Source organism: Aegilops tauschii, chromosome 7 (genome assembly GCF_002575655.3).
Source record: "Aegilops tauschii subsp. strangulata cultivar AL8/78 chromosome 7, Aet v6.0, whole genome shotgun sequence".
NCBI classification, from domain to species: domain Eukaryota; kingdom Viridiplantae; phylum Streptophyta; class Magnoliopsida; order Poales; family Poaceae; genus Aegilops; species Aegilops tauschii.
In genome coordinates, this window is record NC_053041.3 from 622,998,546 (window position 1) to 623,016,904 (window position 18,359).

The window sequence follows — 18,359 nt, forward strand, 5'->3', positions numbered from 1 at the left end:
GGAGGCCCATCTGTCCCGATTAGTATAAGAACCGGGACTAAAGGCCTAGGCATTAGTAACGACCCTTTAGTCCCGGTTCCCCAACTGGGACAAATGGGCCTTATGAACCGGGACAAATGGCCCTTTTTCTACTAGTGACGGTCGATACTAGGAAAGCATAATAGCTACTCCATACTTTTCTCCCAGAGTGGGACACATTAAACGCACATGAGTCATCATATCTTTCTCCTGTCACACAGGATAAGTTCTTTGCCAAAATTTCTCCTGACATATAGGATTTTTGACATAATACTATGTCAACTTTACCTAGTTACGCAGGTATTTTCCCAGACTTTCCCCGCCATGCGGGATTATCATAATCCTCTTTTCCCGCTATGCGGGTAATTCCCTGTAAGGAACATGAATGCTAGAATTGGTTCTTTTGACTGCATATGCAATCATCAAATTCAGAAATAAATCCGAACGCTCTTTGACACACATGCTTAATCCGACGTTGGTCATATTAAACACGCATATTGCTTGTTTCATCTCAAATCGTGTTGACCGAAAAATCTTCCTCATAGAGAGTACATGAAAGACATTCGTCAACCAAGACTCTCAATAATCTTTCTCTTTTCTTTTGAAGCCATTCTTTAGAGAGAACATACCCCCTCACGTTATGACCTTTCTTGGTCATCTTTCGGGTCACAAGTACCCGGCCATTCGCTTTCGCGAATGAAAGCATGGCAAACTTTTAGTCTGAGAAAACTTAGCCAATAATCAACAATAATGAGCATAAAAAAAATAACCCCATGTTGGTCTGGTTAAAAAAATATGCACATTAAACTTTGAAAAACTTTCTTTTATATTCTAAATCACCGTTGGGCAGATATAGAATAAAACATCATCCTTCTACATTAATTCCATATCACCGTTGGGCGGAAATGGAAATAATGCATATAACTCGTAAATAATGTGATGATAAATTTTCTATTAAGCGACTTTGCTAAGAAAAATAATTATCATTATCAACTTTATTGCAGCGGAAAACTTTTAATATACATTTCTCAATCTTTATCAAATGCTCTGAAAATTGGTCACTTTGATACAAAAATTATCAGAGATTTGAACTTTTAACTATAAGACTCATTGAATTATAATATTGTCATCATCAACGTTGGTCAGAAAATAACAATGCCATAATTAAACTTTAATCAAATATCTTTCTACTGTCATAGCAGAAGCTATCTGAATCTGATTTCACCCACAAGTGAAAAAACTTCTCTCAAAAAACTGTTCATCCAATTAAATTTTCCCGTTGGTTCCAATTTAATTGGAAGAATTCTTGGATATTAATCCAAGAATAGAAAAGAAATAGATCAAGTGGATTATGATAAACCCGCATGGCGGGGAAAGTCTGGGAAAATACCTGCGTAACTGGGTAAAGTTGACATAGTATTATGTCAAAAATCCTATATGTCAGGAGAAATTTTGGCAAAGAACTTATCCTGTGTGACAGGAGAAAGATATGATGACTCATGTGCGTTTAATGTGTCCCACTCTGGGAGAAAAGTATGGAGTAGCTATTATGCTTTTCTAGTATCGACCGTACACCTTATGTGTAACGGTCATTAACCACTCAATAAATCCAAAGAGAATAAAAGTGAGAGACGAACCTAAAGATAAGATTGATATGCAAGTGTGACTTGCAAAAGTACTAATAATAAAGAACTCTGTTTGAGTTTCTGAAATGGAATGAGGAAAAAGTACTCCCATATCAGTTAACAGATAACTTCATTTCACATGAAGTAATCAGATGAATGAAATAGATAATTGAAGTTTCCTCAATTCACAAAAGTTATGAATGGTTTTCGAAATTGTGGCAGAAAATTTCTTGCCACATTTCGAGGGGGAGAAAGAAATATTAGATAAATTAAGAATGATGAAACCCCCCTACTTTTGTGAATTGAGGAAACTTCAATTATCTATTTCATTCATCTGATTACTTCATGCGAAATGAAGTTATCTGTCAACTGATATGGGAGTACTTTTTCCTTTGTACCGAAAACAATCTAAGCCTAGCATGGTCTGATACCATTGTTAGATCCGTCGGGATCGGTTAGGCTAGATATTCCGGTAGTTCTTACCTTCTGCTTGTGGCTCGAGGAGCTCCCGGTGCCGGCCATGGTGCCGGTGATGGCAGAGAGTGGTGGTGGTGGTGCTTTCCATCAGCACTGCACTAACCCTAGATCGGTAGGGGATTAGGTGGGGTGTACGGCGTTGCGACGAACCTCGTGTTCCGAGCCGCCGACCCCACCTCTTTATATATGTGCAGGTGACAGGGACCCGTCAATCATAGTGGGTTGAGCGCCCCCGATCAGGGCGCGAATCTAAGGGCCCGGTGGACCGTTGGGCCCACATGGTGGAGATCATCCTAACAGCTTGCACTACTCTCAAGCTAGCTAGCTGTCGCATCCATGCAGAAGAAGACATGCACCAAGTCCAGTCTACATGCACTAGCTGGCTAGCCAGTCACATGCCACACCGGACAATACGCACGCACAGTAAGATAACGCAGCGGTCGCTAGCTGGTCTGCTGGTGCATGCACATGCATGCTCGTACGTACTGCTTTCACGGGTGGCATGGCGCCAAAGGGACACAGGCTCTCCCCGCACTTTTGCGCCTATCATTGCGCTCCGCCGCAGAGCATGTCGCAGCCGTCGGTCCGTCCGTACGTGACCAGATCTCACACAAGATCCTCTTGCTACCACTGCAAATTAGCACCACCGACGTTGAGAAGAAATAGTATAATCCATGCATGCACTGTCACAGTCATGCATGCATGCATCAACAAACTCCTAGTCACCATCGATGTCCAATCCAATCACGACTAGTCACTCTGGATGGAACAGCTGTGTGGATTATTCATGACATGGAATCTTACTACTAGTGTTTGCTAGCTTAACCAATTGGCCATCAGCTGTGACCACACAATTAATTAATCGATCAGTAGACACACCGATTATCACCTCTTGCTAGAAACCACAACACACAGACCTAATAACCAAACACGAAAAGGAAACCACAAGAAATGAGGAAAAACAAACACGCACTCATCAATCCACTCCTAGCTGATCGATCGATCTCTTCTTCTTGCTCGCTACGTACTAGCTGTCTAGCTATAGGCGACGACGACGTTCGACATCCTCTCATGTCGATCCATCCATCAATCTCCACTTGCCATGGCTCAGTGACTCACAGAGCTTAGCTCGACTAGATGGAGCAGGTGTAGCCGGTGGGAGGGGTCTTGCCGCAGGTGAGGAGGAGCTGGAGGGCGAGGGGGAGGACGAGGTTGATGTTGAGGAGCTTCAGCCGGATGGTGGTGCACAGGCACACCGCCGCCTCCAGCTCCACCAGCCCCTCCAGCAGCGGGCAGCACTTGTTCACCACCGGGTCGCCGAGGCCCACGTGCACCAGCCCGCCCAGCAGGTCCACGCACGCCCCGATCTTCAGCGAGTCCACCGGGCACGTCTGCGCCGCGGGCGTCGCCGGCGGTGGAGGAGGGCACGGCGTGTTCACCGGAGGCGACGGGTACGTGACCGGGGGGTTGGTCACCGGCGGCGCGGGGTAGGTGACCGGAGGGGTGGTCACTGGTGGCGCCGGGTAGGTGACTGGAGGGGCGGTCACTGGTGGCGCGGGGTAGGTGACTGGCGGCGTGGGGTAGGTCACCGGCGGCCCGACGACGACGGGAGGAGCTGTGACCGGCGGGCGCGTGATGGGGCCCTTGGGCGGACCGTAGACCGGCGGGCGGGGGACGTGGCCCTTCGGAGGGCCGACGACCGGTGGGCGAGGGACGTGACCCTTCGGCGGGCCGACGACCGGCGGGTGCGGGAGGTGGCCCTTGGGCGCCGGCGACGGGTAGGTGGGGCCCTTGGGTCCCGGCTTGGGGCCCTTGGTGGGGGGCTTGGTCTTGGGCGGGTGGGAGGGCTTGGGGGCCTTCGGCTTGTCGCAGTCGCAGTCGATGGTGGACGCCGCGACGGCGGTGGTGAGGAGCAGGAGGAGGGTGAGCAGGAGCGGACGGAGCTTCTTCGTGCTCGCAGCCATGGCTGCCAGCTGGTGGTAGTGGTGGACGAGCGTGGTGGTGTGGTGGACAGGAGGAGTGATGCGTGCTTCTAGGGTTTGTGAGTACTGTAGTTTTATAGAGCGAGCTGGGTGCGTGGGATTGGAGGCCCGTGATCTCGTCGGTGGCTAGGGTTTTCAAATTGTGCGTGTGTGATTGGGTGACTTACTGTGGACTGTGATGTGTTGTTCGAAGATTCACCAATCACCACCCACGGGGCCAAATTATATTACCTCCAAACGAAACACGCGTGAACTGAGACTTTCCATTTCCTAGTCGTGTAGTGCGGTGCCTGAAAAAAATCTAATTATGTTGGTCAAATTTTTGGACTGTTAGATCATAATCCAACAGCCATGATCCTGTGTGCACTATTAGTCTTCATCGTCTAGTTGTCTTCCTCCTGCCGCCTGATCCCCCACAGGCCCACTGCCTGCTTCCACTACCTACAGTCGGCGGCGCTCTCGCGGTCGCCTCGCCGCCCCGCCCTCCCTTGCCCTCATCAACCACCAGATTTCTTCGGCGACCCCTCACCCCACCCCCTCAACCCGCACCAGTCAACATGTTCCTTCGCCTTCACCTAGGACATCGAAGCTCACAGTCTCGAACAGAGGAAGGGCAAGGTCCAGCCCGAAAGTTGCCGGATGCACCGCTGTGGCTTCCAAGCCGGCGACGATGTCCGCAGTGGCGACCGCGGATGGGGGGCTACAGCGTCGGCGCTAGCAGCGGAGCTACGAGACGTCCGGGGTAAAAGAGGAAGAAGAGACGAGAGCGCAAATGAAATCGGTAGGTCAAGAGGTGTATTTGGCGCAATTTGTGATGGTGTCGTGGTGTTGGGTCCGACGTGGAGGTCGCGCCCGAGCCACCCTATATCTGTCCTACATTTAGGCTGGATATAAGGATGCCGGTCAGCCTGTTCATTTAGGTCGCATTTTTTTTTTCAGCCCGGGCATTTAGGTCGCATTTTTTTTACGTCCAGACGTTTGAGGCGTCCGGCTGTAGATGACATCAAGATCCTCTTAGTACCACTGCAAATTACCACCACAGATGATCCTTTTGGTAGCACTGCAAATTACCACCGACATTGAAAAGAGATATAATCCGTGCATGCACTGTCGCAGTCATGCATGCGTGAACCAACATACTCCTGGTCACTATCGATGTCCAATCCAATCCCGACTGGTCACTCTGGAACAGCTCTGTGAATTATTCATGACATGGAATCTTACTACTACTGTTTACTTGTTTCCTTCTTCTTATTTGCTAGCTTAACCAGTTGGTCATCAGTTGTGACCAATTAATTGATCAGCACACATCGATTATCACCTCTGGCATCAAACCACAACACACAGGCCTAGCCAAACACAAAATAAAAATCACAAGAAAAACAAACAGTACTCATCGATGCATTCTTAGCTGATCGATCGATCTCTTCTTGCTACTAGCTAGACGACGACCATCGACATCCTCTCATGTCGATCCATCCATGCATCCATCTCCACGTGCACTGGCACTGTGGCACACTGACTCGCCGAGGTTAGGTCGACTAGATGGAGCAGGTGAAGCCGGGTGGCGGGGTCTTGCCGCAGGTGAGGAGGAGCTGGAGGGCGAGGGGCAGGGCGAGGTTGATGTTGAGGAGCTTCAGCCGGATGGTGGTGCAGAGGCACACCGCCGCCTCCAGCTCCACCAGCCCTTCCAGCAGCGGGCAGCACTGGTTCACCACCGGGTCGCCCAGGCCGATATGCACCAGCCCGCCCAGCAGGTCCACGCACGCCCCGAGCTTCAGCGTGTCCACCGGGCACGTCTGCGTCGCCGGCGGCGCTGGCGCTGGCGGCTGCGAACCGCAGCCGCACCCCGGCGACGACGGGGGAGTGTTCCCCGGCGTCGACGGCGGAGTTGTCCCCGGCGTCGACGGGGGAGTGGGAGTGGTCACCGGCGGCGACGGGGGAGTGGTGACTGGAGGGGCGATCACCGGTGGCGCGGGGTACGTGACCGGCGGGCTGACGACGGGAGGGTTGGTGATGGGCGGGAAGGTGACCGGCGGCCCGACGACGACGGGAGGAGTGGTGACCGGCGGGCGCGGGGTGGGCCCCTTGGGCGGAGGGTTGGTGATGGGCGGGTAGGTGACCGGCGGGCCGACGACGACGGGAGGAGCGGTGACCGGCGGACGCGGGATGGGCCCCTTGGGAGGGCCGTAGACCGGCGGGCGAGGGACGTGGCCCTTGGGCGGGCCGACGACCGGCGTGTGAGGGGCGTTGCCCTTGGGCGGGCTGACGACCGGCGTGCGAGGGAGGTGGCCCTTGGGCGGGCCGACGACCGGCGGGCGAGGTACGTGGCCATGGGGCGGGCCGTAGACCGGCGGGCAAGGTACGCGGCTCTTCGGCGGGTGGGCGGGGGCCTTGGCCTTGGGCGGGTGGGAAGGCTTGGGGGCCTTGGGGGGCTTGCGGCACTCGTCGCAGGCGAGGGTGGGCGACGCGATGGCGGTGGTGATGAGGAGGAGGAAGGTCAGCAGGAGTGACCGGAGCTTCGTCGTGCTCGCCTCCATGGCTGCTACCTAGCTGGTGTGGAGCACGAGCGAGGTGGAGGGCTGATGTGTGCTTCTAGAGTTTGTGAGTAAGTGTGTGGTTTTATAGAGGAGATAAACACACCATTGGTCATTGAGCTCTCGCGAGATGAGCATATTGGTCATTCTTCGTTCAAAATGTGGTGAACCGGTCACAACACTCATTTTTATGAATAAACCGGTCATTCTGCCGTTTCCAGCCGTAACGGGCGCTGAGGTGGCATGCTGACTTGGCGCTGGGTCCACGCACACACCACATGCGCATGTTAGATGGCGGGATTTTTTGCAAGAAGGGCCCTGGGAAGATGTGGAGCATAGTTTGGACCCTTTGAGGATTTTTTGCTCCGCTGGTGCTTGTTCTAGACAGGAACTCGACGCGAAGCTACCAAGCGATGGCCTCTCGTCCGCCGACCGCCGTGCGCTATGGCCGTTGCCGAGGCCGCTCACACTGAGATGCACCACGCCATGCCATGCCCCGACGCCACTACCGCCACACACGATCTGCAGCACTGCTACCATCGCCGTCGCGCGCCACGTGTGCCGTTGCTGCCGCCGACGAGCGTGATGGCGAGCCCATTGCGTCTTTCTCTCGATGACCACTCCCGTTGTGGCGTGGTGTTCCCTCAATTGGGGTGGAGGTTCCTTCATTCGCTAGCCCGCTGCACCGCTCTCCCCCGTGCACTCCGTGGCCACCTAATACGCCCGAGCGAGCCACCTAGAGAAAAAGGACATAGAATTGATGGAGCCTGGACGTAATAGCCTCAATCCCGCAACCACTATGTATTTTTCTGAATTTGTGTCGCTTCCGCTGTGGTTCTTACTGTTCGTGAGGCCGTACTACGCCCAGACGCAACTGTGGGACGCGGTGTAGCGTTGTGCCAGCTTGCCTCGCCCAGAGGACCACCTCGTGTTGCTTGCACCGGACCATCGGCTCACTGCCGACGACGTCCGACCTCGCCGCCAGGTAAGATACATGACAATTCCTCGCCAGAAGGTCATCAACATCGTCTCACACACCTCTCCCCTTCTCGATTGTGGCCAAGCCGTCCCCTTCTCCATCTCCGGCATGGTAGTACTTGCTTCATCTCCGGCATGGTAGCACTCGCGTTGTTACCAACACCGTGGACCAGCACATGAGCGTCCTCCCCATAACATCTCATCGGAATAACCAAAACATCACCGCCTAGGTAGCTACACTCACGCTCACGCTCTCATCGGCATCCAGTGTGCATCGTCGCCTACGTCCTTTGTCGCACGCGCAGACAACAACCACTCGCCATCTTATCCAAGGCTTCGCAGAGTCCATGTCACGCATCCTCGAGAAGGCCACAGCACGCAAGCCTGCTCTGGCCGCAGCCTCTGGCAGCCAAGCCCGCACACTCACACCACCCCAGGCCGGTGCGACCTCACTCCCGCATAGCCCCTACGCCCATCTCACCTCCGGTAGCTTCTGTCGCGCTCGTAACTGGCGTCTAAGTTGCTCATACATGGTCCGTGAGAGGCTGACAGGTGGGCCTGATTTAGTGTGAAACTGGTGCAGCCATGACAAGTTCCCAATTAATATGTCCAGGGTCTTTCTTGAAAAGAATCCCACCCTCTGATATGTGCACACGCCGTAGTTGTGGGCCCAACGCCAAGTCAGCACGCCACCTCAGCACCCGTTACGGCCGGAAATGGTAGAGTGACCAATTTGCTCATAAAATTGAATGGTGTGACCGGTTCATCACATTTTGAGAGAAGAGTGACCAATGTGCTCATTTCGTGAGAGTTCAATGACCAATGGTGCGTTTATCTCTTTATAGAGCGAGGAGCGTGCACTGGAGGCCCGTGATCTCTACGGTGGCTATTGTTTTCATACTATGCGTGTAGGTGACTAGGGAGTGATTTACTGTGTACTGTGATGCGTTGTTCGAAGCTACACCCAGCATGGGAGCAAATTATCTTAGTTACGTACCTCCAAAAAAGAACACGCGGGAAATGATACTCTCTGTTTACAGGTCGTGTAGTTGTTTTAAATTGGGACTGGCTAGATAGTGGATTGAAAACATTATGTGGGTCAGTCGACTGACCACAATTTGGTTCAGTGGATTTGTGTGCATGCTGCTCCTTTCAACAACTAACAGTAACGCTGCGTCACCGAATACTTCCAGCTGAAAGGAGTTGCCAACTGCCGGTGATTTCGATCGGCCTGGGTACAGGATCGCCGTCTCGTGACTATGTACGGCGATGGTGCTCTCTTCCTAGTTCCTAGGTTGTTGTTCTCCGTTGAATAGAAGACGACGAAGTACAGTACGTATTGTACTCCTACGTACAGTACGTATGTTTGGCGTCGAGATGGATCTGCACATGCATGCTATATATCCTTCCATCCGATTGGACATGACAATCAATCCGCATTTTCATGGAGGCCTCATTTTTCATGCACGCATGAGAGCGTCTAGCTAGCTAGCCCCCAAGGAGCCCCAAACGGATGTACAAGTACTGTACTGTGCTGAGTATCCCAGCGAACGCCCTCATAGCCACATAATCAAGATCTGATGGTGGTAGTTTTTGATTGAAAAAAACACTACAATAAACGAAATGCCATGCCTTTTTTTGGCAAAAATGTCATCCAAAACACTAAAACTTCCAGCCGCGAGTGCCATCTCGCTGGCAATTGCAGTCCAAAGGAAATTGTCGTGTCGTTCGAATCACGGCAGCATGCAATGCTGCATGAGCGCGTACGTACGTACGTCCAGACCGTGTGGTTGGTGGAGCTTTGCTACCTAGGTACACTCCGTACTCCTACATCTAGTACATGCCTGCATCTGCATGCATGGCCAGCCGGCCCACACGTCCTCTGCGGTCTGCACTGTGCTACGCGTGCCGCTGGGGCCAGGCACGAGACCGACTAGCCACCACTCCGGTCCTCTATCTACGTCTCTAGCCGCACTCGCGGTGCTACATGGACGATATTTTGCGGCCGACTTCCCTCTCCCTACGACACAAATCGCAGCCATGTATCACATTCGGTCAGTGGCTACAGCCGCCGACCGTCGTCCGATTTTCGTACCCTAACCATCGTTTTCACAGTAATTCTGATTTCCTTCTCTTTGGTGGTATGTATCGTTCCTTCTCTCCTGCGACTACACACATGCGTATATATGTACTCCCTCCAATTCATATAAGTTGTCACAGCTGATTCATGACACAGTTGCACTAAATCATCGACAATTGATATGAACGGGAGAGAATACCTGATTTCCCAAAGAAAGAGAAAATAAGAGGATGAGGGCTACACGTGCATGCATGCATGCTGGGTTTGCACCAGCTGTGGTGTGCGTGCTGTATCAAGTCGGGCGGAGGGAGGTAGCTAGCCGTCCGTGATCCTGGTGGGGCAAGCGTGAAGTTGGATCCATGCGGCTCCGTGACCCGCATCCTATATCCTGTTCCAAGATACTCCTCCGTCCGACGCTGCTCGTCGTCTTGTCCAAAATTGTTCTCCCTGGCAAGTCTATGGGAGCCAGCTCGCGGTTTCACGTGAGTTACTGCTTACGGCTCCGATTGGACGGGTGGTACGTGGCTTTGTTTAGGCGACAGCACGGACAGTTCACGGTTCATGATGCAATGCAGTCGACCTGCCGCCGTCTCATGTCTGCGCTGTCCAGATTGCTTGAATCTCATTCCTTTTTGTACTGACCACGTAATGTTTTTTAGAGGCTTATTACATGACCTGGAGGTCGACGTACCGTGTGCAAATTAAGCCCATGCATGCGTTACGAATCTCTCTTACATTGGTCTTGTGCGCCCATGCAATACATATACAGAATTTTTGGCGCTTGGCGGTGCAGCCCATGCATGTGCGATCTTGGCATGGAACAAAGGTGTATCTTTTCAACTCGACCTCATCAAAAACCATGTGTGAGGTGTTCTTGCCACGACACGCATATGCCCCGATCTCCCGGTAATTCTGCGGTACAATCGAAGGAGGCAATAAGCTTTCTTTCTTGTCTGTTTGAAATTGCTGGCAAATAATAAGCTTTCGTCTCAGCGCGTCGGCAGGCATGCTATCATATCACCTTGTGCCACTTGCTCAACTGGCGCTGGGTGCCAAAGAGATGCTCCAAAGCTAGTCAAATAGGGAGGGTGGCCCACTGCCATCCACTTCTGTTTTGCCTAGTGATCTTTCCAAAGCAGAGGAGGGCACGAGATTACAGGGGCAGGCTCGATATTTGTTTCATATAATTTCACTTTGGAAAGGGTTTGAACTTTATCAAAGGTAAAAGCATAGTTTAGAAAACCGGACCGGACCGGCGCTCGAACCGGAAAAAACCGGAACCAGCAGCCATAACGGTTTTTTAAGCTAATAAGATCGTTCTGCAATCAGACCGGAGAAAACCGATAAAACCGGCCGGTTTTTTAGAAAACCGGTGAAAAAAAGGGAAAACCCAAAAAAAAATTAATAGAAATTGGGAGAAGTGGAATTCAATCCCAGGACGTGTGAGCAGTAAGCGGGGCCCTGCCCACGGCCCAATAACCAACTCAGTTGTGCTACTTTGTTGTCCACTACATGGAAATAATTTTATTTGACCATTGTTTCACACTATATTAACACATATATTACTCAACATATATTATTTTATTGCTTAAAAAACCAACAATCAAACCGGTGAACCGGCAGTCCGACCGGTAAAAACCTGAACCGAAAACCTTTTCGGTTCGGTTTTCTAAACTATGGGTAAAAGGAAACACCTCGTTGCAAGGAACGATACCGACTCTCCACATTTGTTCTCTATTTTTTAGGAAAATTTACGGGTGCTATTTTTTCTGGGGGCTTTACGAGTGCTATTCACATAAGGTTTGTCAGACACGTCATGTCCAACGTAAGCGCTTGGGCAGGCGCTTAAAAAAATACGACCTATGTCCGACAATGTAAGACATTTTTAAGTTGTTTTAGCTTGTAAAAACATCTTATATTATAAAAGATGGAGGGAGTATAAGTTATTATTTTTAACTTAACGACTTTGCTACCACTCTCATTTCCAACATAAACACCTACGAGCTACCCAATAGGCACCTCACTCTGATTCATTTTGTACTCGTGCTTGGAAATCCCGCCCTAGCACCGGGCAACTTAGTCGGTATCGATGCAAAGTAAAATCCTAGGATTGATGGCTCGCTAGGGTAACGGCCAGGAAACTCATCCTGGCACCTCGTGCTAGCGCTCGCGTTGGAGGTGCTCTTAGGCCTTGTATAATGCTAAGTGCTTAGAGAGGTACTTAGAAAAATAAACCGGATTTTTCTGAAGCATCAATGCTTATTTTTATAGAAGAGACGTCTAATTAAACGTCTAGCCTGTACAAATAAATACCGGTGTTTAAGGAAAGCATGGTTTATTTCTTCAATCACCTCTCCTAAGCATCTTGCATTGTACAAGGCCTTAAGACTCATCGTTGGTGTCGCTCCCTTACGGTGAATTCTCCTGAGGCGCTAGCAGGCCTAATGCATTCCTGGCACTGGGAAGCCATGCATGAGTGCAGGCACCACCAGTGGCGGAGCTACAGTAGGAAAGCTAGGCGGGCCAGTAGAAAGAAAACCACAATACTTTTGCACTCATGTCCCAGTCTACACTCAGTCCCCTACTGCATTTGCTATGTGTTGGGCAGGCCACGGCCACTTTTGGCAACACGTAGCTCCGCCGGTGGGCACCAGTAACACACATGCTTTTCTTCGGGGCGAAGCCCATTATCTCTCCTTGCCGGCAGACCATATAGCATTAATGTATGTAAGCATCATAACCATGATGAAACTACAATTTTGACTCGAAGTGGTGATGTGCCCATGTTTGGCCTTCACTTTCAGTGAGATTTTTATGAAATTCATTAATTCCAGTCATCTCACCAAACATTGAAATATTTACCTTTTGGCCAAAATATTTTTGGAATTTCATTAATACATAGGAATTCAAATATTTTCAATAAAATTCAAATATTTATTTGAACTCAAGTGAATATTATGTCCCTTTGGCTGAAATGCAAACAAAAAACACTAAAATTCAGTGATTTTAGTTGGTGCTAAGAATTTTTCTAAAACTGGAATTGGAAACCATGGGCCTGGTTGGACCTGAAAAAATTGGCATACGAGCGAAAATCTCTCTTGAAAGTGTTGTCCTGTAGGGCTGTGCGCTATGTGTGATTACCTATAGTTTTCTACTGGTGGATATGTTCTTTTCTTTTTTTGCGGGGAACTGGTGGATATGTTCGACACTAGGTTGGTGATAGTTCGTGAGGAATATAGCCATTGCGCGAGGCTAGTGTAAAGATGATAACCTCTAACTTTGTTGAGAGGATGTGTTCGAATTTTTGTCGAAAAGGACCACATGCGCGAACGAATTGCCAAAAAAGACCACCTGCATATAAATTTGACAAAAAAGACCCCGTCGGCCGTGGCGGCAGGCGACACGTGGCACCTGCCGCCACGCTGCGAGGCGGCAGCACCTGCCGCCACCGGGCCAGGTGGCTGGCTGCCTGCAACGGGATTCTGGCCGAGCGACGGAACGGGCTGGCGTGGCGGGGCCCGGCCGCCTCCTGGCGCGGCGGCAGTTCTGTAGCCGCTGGGACCGGCCGCCTCGCCCCACGGCGGCAGTACTGTACACGCTCGGCTGCGGCAGAAATCACATATTTGACCTGAGGACGAAATCAAATCACAAACTGACCTGGTTTCGAAAAAAATTCACTCTGCTGACCCTTTCGTGTGGCGCCCGACAGCTAGGCGTTGCACACTACTATGCAGCGCCTCTGCCTTAGGCGTCGCACCTCCTGCCAGCGTGGCAGCCCTGGTCCAGTTGCGGCCCCACAGACAGCACTGCAGCGCCTAAGGCTTAGGCGCCACACTTGTAATGTGCAGCGCCCGTCTCTTAGGCGCTGCACATTGACTTAAGCCGCATCGGGCCAGCCCCTCCCAGCAGTTCTTCCCCCTCTTGCTCTTGCTCTGTTTACAGAGAGCGGCGGCGGCAGCGCCCCCTTCGGATCCCTCCCCCACACCCCTCTCAGATCTGACGTTTTGAGGCCCGGATTCGATCTCCAATCCCTCCTACTAGGTAAACTCCTCCGTTCCCTTTCTTTTCCTCCGTAAATGCATTGCAATTTTAGGGATTTGCCCAAGATTAGGTGGAACCTTTGATTTGCTTGGTTTGGATCTTTGTTTGCCCAAGATTAGGTGGAACCTTTGATCCCCCCCCCCCCCACACACACACTATGATTCTTGTTAGTGAAACCTAGATTGTAAAAAATTTAGGTATATATGAGATGCCTAGTTTTGTAGATAATTATGAGATGTTGAGTTTTGTAGCTATATGTGAGATGTTGAGTTTTTTTAGATATATATGAAATGTTTAGTTTATTTGAAATATGAGATGTTGATTTACTTGAACACATATGACATACTAGATATATATGATAATTTACAATCATTTATTCATTGTGTGAGAAGGAGATATTGAGATTCTTGTAGATGAATACATATGAGATGTTTAGATGAACACATATGAAATGTTGAGTGTTTATCGATATTTGAGATGAACTCATATATGTTTATTGTTTGTAATTTGTAATGATGGTTTGGCTTCTCGACGATGTCTACGACACGAAACACCGGGCCTACATGATGCGCGAGAAGGAGATGGTAATAACGAGTAATCTAAATATTTTGCAAATTTGCCTTAAGTTGAAATTTACATGCCCTAAGATTTGTCATTACTTGTTTTTTGCAGAAGCTTGAACCTTTGAAGATTCGGTATCACGGGGTCTCTGGTCCTGCCATGCCTTACGATGAGCGGTACACACCGTACATCAAGCAGGCAGGACTACTCCCGTGGATTCAGTTGGTCAGCCGGTCCACGCCGAATCTGAACGCTCCATTGGTGTCCGCTCTTGCTGATCGGTGGAGGTCGGAGACGCATAGTTTCCATCTTCGGACTGGGGAGATGACCGTGACGCTCGAGGATGTCTCGTTGATCACCGGTCTTGCTATTGACGGGATGCCTCTCTGTATGAGCACCGATTCTGATGGGTGGCGCGAGCAGATGATTGCTCTTATCGGTATGGCTCCTACTGAGGCTGAGGCTGATGTAGAGGAGGGAGAAGAGAAGAAGAAGAGGGAAAGGAAAGCAGCCGGAGCTGCTTTCACGTGGATTCAAACTCACTTTGCGACGTGCCCTCCGGATGCCACTGATGATGTGATCCAGACACATGCTCGTGTCTACATGTGGTATGTTGTGTCGAGGACTTTGTTTCCTGACTCCACTGGCAAGAACGCTCCATGGATGTGGCTGAAGGCGTTGACCGTCTTCGATAGCAAATGGATCTGGGGTTCAGCGACTCTTGCCTACTTGTATCGACAGGTAGTTGGTCTGTTTTGTGATCAACTCATTTCTTCATTAGCAATGCAAGCTTGATGTCAAGTTAACATTGTTTTCTTTCATATGCAGCTGGACGATGCGTGTTGCAGGATCACAGATAGTGCAGGCATTGGTGGTAATATGCTTCTACTTTCTGTATGGAGCTGGGAGCGTCTGCCTGTTGGACGCCCGAAGAGCGTCAGGTTTAATCCTTGGTATGAAGATGAACATGACGAATTACGGCGCCCCACTTGGGCTTACAAGTGGGATGTGGTTTCCGAGATGACGAACGATGTCAATCTCATGTACCAGAAGTACGTTGCCGAGTTGGACACGATTACGCCTGAGCAGGTAACGAGGTCATTACTTCAGTCATTTCTCATGTTTGCCAGAAAAAAAGTCACCAATTTTGCATTGTTGCCCTATTTCATAGGTGGAATGGCAGCCATACGGCGCCGATGACAGACTTGGGTACACCCCGGAGTTTAGCATCAACCCGATGTGCTTGCGGGATAGGGATCTCTGGCTTATGCAGTGCCCACTGATATGCAACTGGGCTGTTGAGTTTCATTTGTCACATCGCGTGTTTCGTCAGTTTGGTCTGTTCCAGCCTCACCCGCCGGAATGGGTGGATACGGACAAAGCACTTCATAGGTAAGAGAGCGTATTGACTAAGCATCGTCAGTCCTTCTTGATTTTGCTAATGTTTGGTATTGTACCATGCAGGTTGGATAGGAGAAGGAAGCGGAAGATAAAGGACTGGGACAAGCATCATGCTTCGTATGTTACCCGCTTCCAGCTTTGCGTGGAGCAAGCTCGTAGCAGTGCACGCGCCCAGCTTCGTGAGCATAACCCAATTGCTTTTGATAACTACATACGATGGCTTCTTGAAAATACTCGAGTTGAGATATGCCCGCCAGCATATAATGAGGATATTCTTGAAGAACCCGTAAACTTTGAGGATCTATCAAAGGGGAAGTACAACAGAGATGTCAGGGTAGGGCAAGGAGTCCCTGCTGTTCCGGTGATTAACTATGTGGTAAAGTGTTCCTTCTTTACTTTCCCGTTGGCCGTACTACCCATGTTTGAATGGCTAACGTGTTCATTCTTTCTCATCCGCAGCGCACCGAGATCAAGAAAGCAGCTGATGAGAGCCAGTCTATTCTCGAGAACACACCGGTTGGAAAAGGCAATGATGATGGTTCACTACGAGCATTCCTCAAGGTACATATCGCATTCACTATGAGAGCCAGTCTATGTTGCGGAGTTTGATATCTTCCACACGTGTTCATGTTACAGCGTCAGGCCAAGAAGTTAAGGCGGTTATCGAATCTTCTCGGTTGCCGTGATCCCGAATTTGATGAACCATCTGCCTCTAGGTCTGGTACACCATCAGACCCCTCATCTCACCATCAGGGGGACGATGTGAGTTCATCATATGCTTATCTGGATGATGACGGCGTGGTCACCCAAGAGGTATGACTAATCCTTTAGATGTGATTCTCACTTGATTACGACGCCGGTCTTCACCATATTGTTTGATTGTGTGATAGGGCCATGAGCTTGATGATGACATGACTTTGGCGGACGCTCAACTTCGGTCCCCATATGTGTTCAAGCCTAGGCAGCCCAGACGCCGGTACACGCCCAACGACTTTGACAACAGAGGCAACCCAAAGGTGGTCGTAGGGACCTCGCGGATGGCTAGCTTGGATGATGAGGCGGAGGCGGAGGCAGAGGCGGAGGAGGAAGTGCAGGAAGAGGAGCCTCGTCCACCCAGGAAGAAGAAGATTGCCTGCAAGCGTGGCACCAGGAACACGCGCGGAAGGCATTAGTGCTTGTGTTTGTTAGTGCTCTTGTAGCCGTTTCATTAGGCCGATGAACTTGTGAGGTTATGTTATATGTTGGTGAATTCTTACTAGTGTGGTATTTGTGTTTGCGAACTAGTAGTAATGTTGAATTGTCCTAAATGATGTGATGTTCAAGTTATTAGTTGTCTTTGTTCAGTGTGTGCAGTCTACAGTAATTTTATTTATGTTGTAGCAAGTTATGTCAGTGCTGCATGAGGCCAAAATGGCATCCATTTCTGCAGTTTGGCAGTTAACAACACTGCAGCTTTCAACAGACAGGCGCTGCACTGTACTGTGTGACGCCCAACGCCTAGGCGCTGCACAGTACAGTGCAGCGCCCGTCTCATAGGCGTTGCCGACCTGGCCATGGCTATCCAGAGGGCCACAGAAGGCTTTCAGCACTGACCATCCACGAAAATTACCAAGTCATAGTGCAGCGCCCAACAGACAGGCGCTGCACTATACCATGCAGCGCCCAACAAACAGGCGCTGCACTCTGTTATGGGCGCTGCACGGCTGTTTACTGAAACAGAGTTTACAGCACATTCATTTCACCGGAACAACATAATACTTACAATGACTGCAGCATCACAGCAATTTGAACAAACACAAATTTTATGTCGATGAGTTCATAACTTAAGACAATTCAAACGTTAGTACGACATGGTTCACGACACATTCATTACAAATTTTATGCCGACGAGTGCAGCGAAGCGAAGTCCCTACTGAGTAGAGCGAGGCCATTTCCCCTTCTTGTCATGGGCCGAGTCCTCCTCTTGCGCCTCGCGAGCCTTTGCAAGCTTTCTTGCCCTCTCCTCCTCACGAGCAAGTTTCGCTTGGCGTGCCCTCTCCTCCTCTCGTTTCTTCCGCTCCATCCTCTCCTTCTGACGACGCTCTTCCTCCAAGCCTCTTCGAAACGATTCTTCGAACCGCCGTTGCCGCCTAAGACAATCTTGGTATTGGTCCTTTTTGACATCTTCTGGCACTTCAAGATCTATCCACGTGAAGTACTTGCATAGAGGAGGCGGTGACTGCATACAAAATTTTTGTTAGTGTTGACACACATTTGATAGTAACATTTTACTTCTCGAGCTTACCGGTGGTTGGTCATAGGCGTTAGTTGGAAGTGCACGATCATAAGCATAGTTCGGGCATACAAAATATCTCCGCCCTTCCGTCCATGATTTATTTCGGTCGGTGGACACCTTCACCTTGCAAACATCTCCACACCAACATGGCGGGATGTCGACATCTTTCTCCTTCACCTTGTCCAAAGATGCGTCCTCCCACTTGTTCGGCATGTCTTCTTGGTTAGCACACGGTGGCCTCGTCATGGAACCGGATTAAGCCATGCCTAGAAAACCGAGAATTCTTGGTTAACCCTAAATAACCACAATCCTAACCATAGCATAACCCTAACACCAACATCAAACACACAAAACCCTAACCCTAGCATACTATGAAAGCCTAAC

The 18,359-nt window shown here is 50.1% G+C and overlaps 3 protein-coding genes across 3 annotated transcripts; 1 reads left to right on the top strand and 2 right to left on the bottom strand.

The window, feature by feature from the left end:
* Positions 1-2,941: 2,941 nt before the first annotated feature.
* On the bottom strand, positions 2,942-4,184 carry LOC109735361 (uncharacterized). Its single transcript, XM_020294571.4, has one exon. The coding sequence runs from the start codon at positions 4,082-4,084 to the stop codon at positions 3,254-3,256; it is 831 nt and encodes a 276-aa protein (XP_020150160.3). The 5' UTR covers positions 4,085-4,184; the 3' UTR covers positions 2,942-3,253.
* A 1,096-nt stretch (positions 4,185-5,280) lies between these two features.
* On the bottom strand, positions 5,281-6,708 carry LOC109735360 (uncharacterized). The gene has a single exon (XM_020294570.4). It carries the CDS (start codon positions 6,640-6,642, stop codon positions 5,644-5,646), a length of 999 nt encoding a protein of 332 aa, XP_020150159.1. The 5' UTR covers positions 6,643-6,708; the 3' UTR covers positions 5,281-5,643.
* An 8,972-nt stretch (positions 6,709-15,680) lies between these two features.
* LOC120968384 (uncharacterized) lies at positions 15,681-16,872 on the top strand. Its single transcript, XM_045231612.2, has 4 exons — positions 15,681-16,076; positions 16,160-16,261; positions 16,337-16,513; positions 16,591-16,872. Exons 1-4 carry the CDS (start codon positions 15,741-15,743, stop codon positions 16,870-16,872), a joined length of 897 nt encoding a protein of 298 aa, XP_045087547.2. The 5' UTR covers positions 15,681-15,740.
* The last annotated feature ends 1,487 nt before the right edge of the window (positions 16,873-18,359 follow it).

Excerpts from the sequence above, each read along its gene's own strand:
- LOC120968384 (XM_045231612.2), top strand. The coding sequence starts at position 15,741 with ATGTTTGGTATTGTACCATGCAGGTTGGATAGGAGAAGGAAGCGGAAG. Across the intron at positions 16,077-16,159 it reads TTCCGGTGATTAACTATGTG|CGCACCGAGATCAAGAAAGC; the intron begins GTAAAGTGTTCC and ends TCTCATCCGCAG. Across the intron at positions 16,514-16,590 it reads ACGGCGTGGTCACCCAAGAG|GGCCATGAGCTTGATGATGA; the intron begins GTATGACTAATC and ends ATTGTGTGATAG.
- LOC109735360 (XM_020294570.4), bottom strand. The coding sequence starts at position 6,642 with ATGGAGGCGAGCACGACGAAGCTCCGGTCACTCCTGCTGACCTTCCTC.
- LOC109735361 (XM_020294571.4), bottom strand. The coding sequence starts at position 4,084 with ATGGCTGCGAGCACGAAGAAGCTCCGTCCGCTCCTGCTCACCCTCCTC.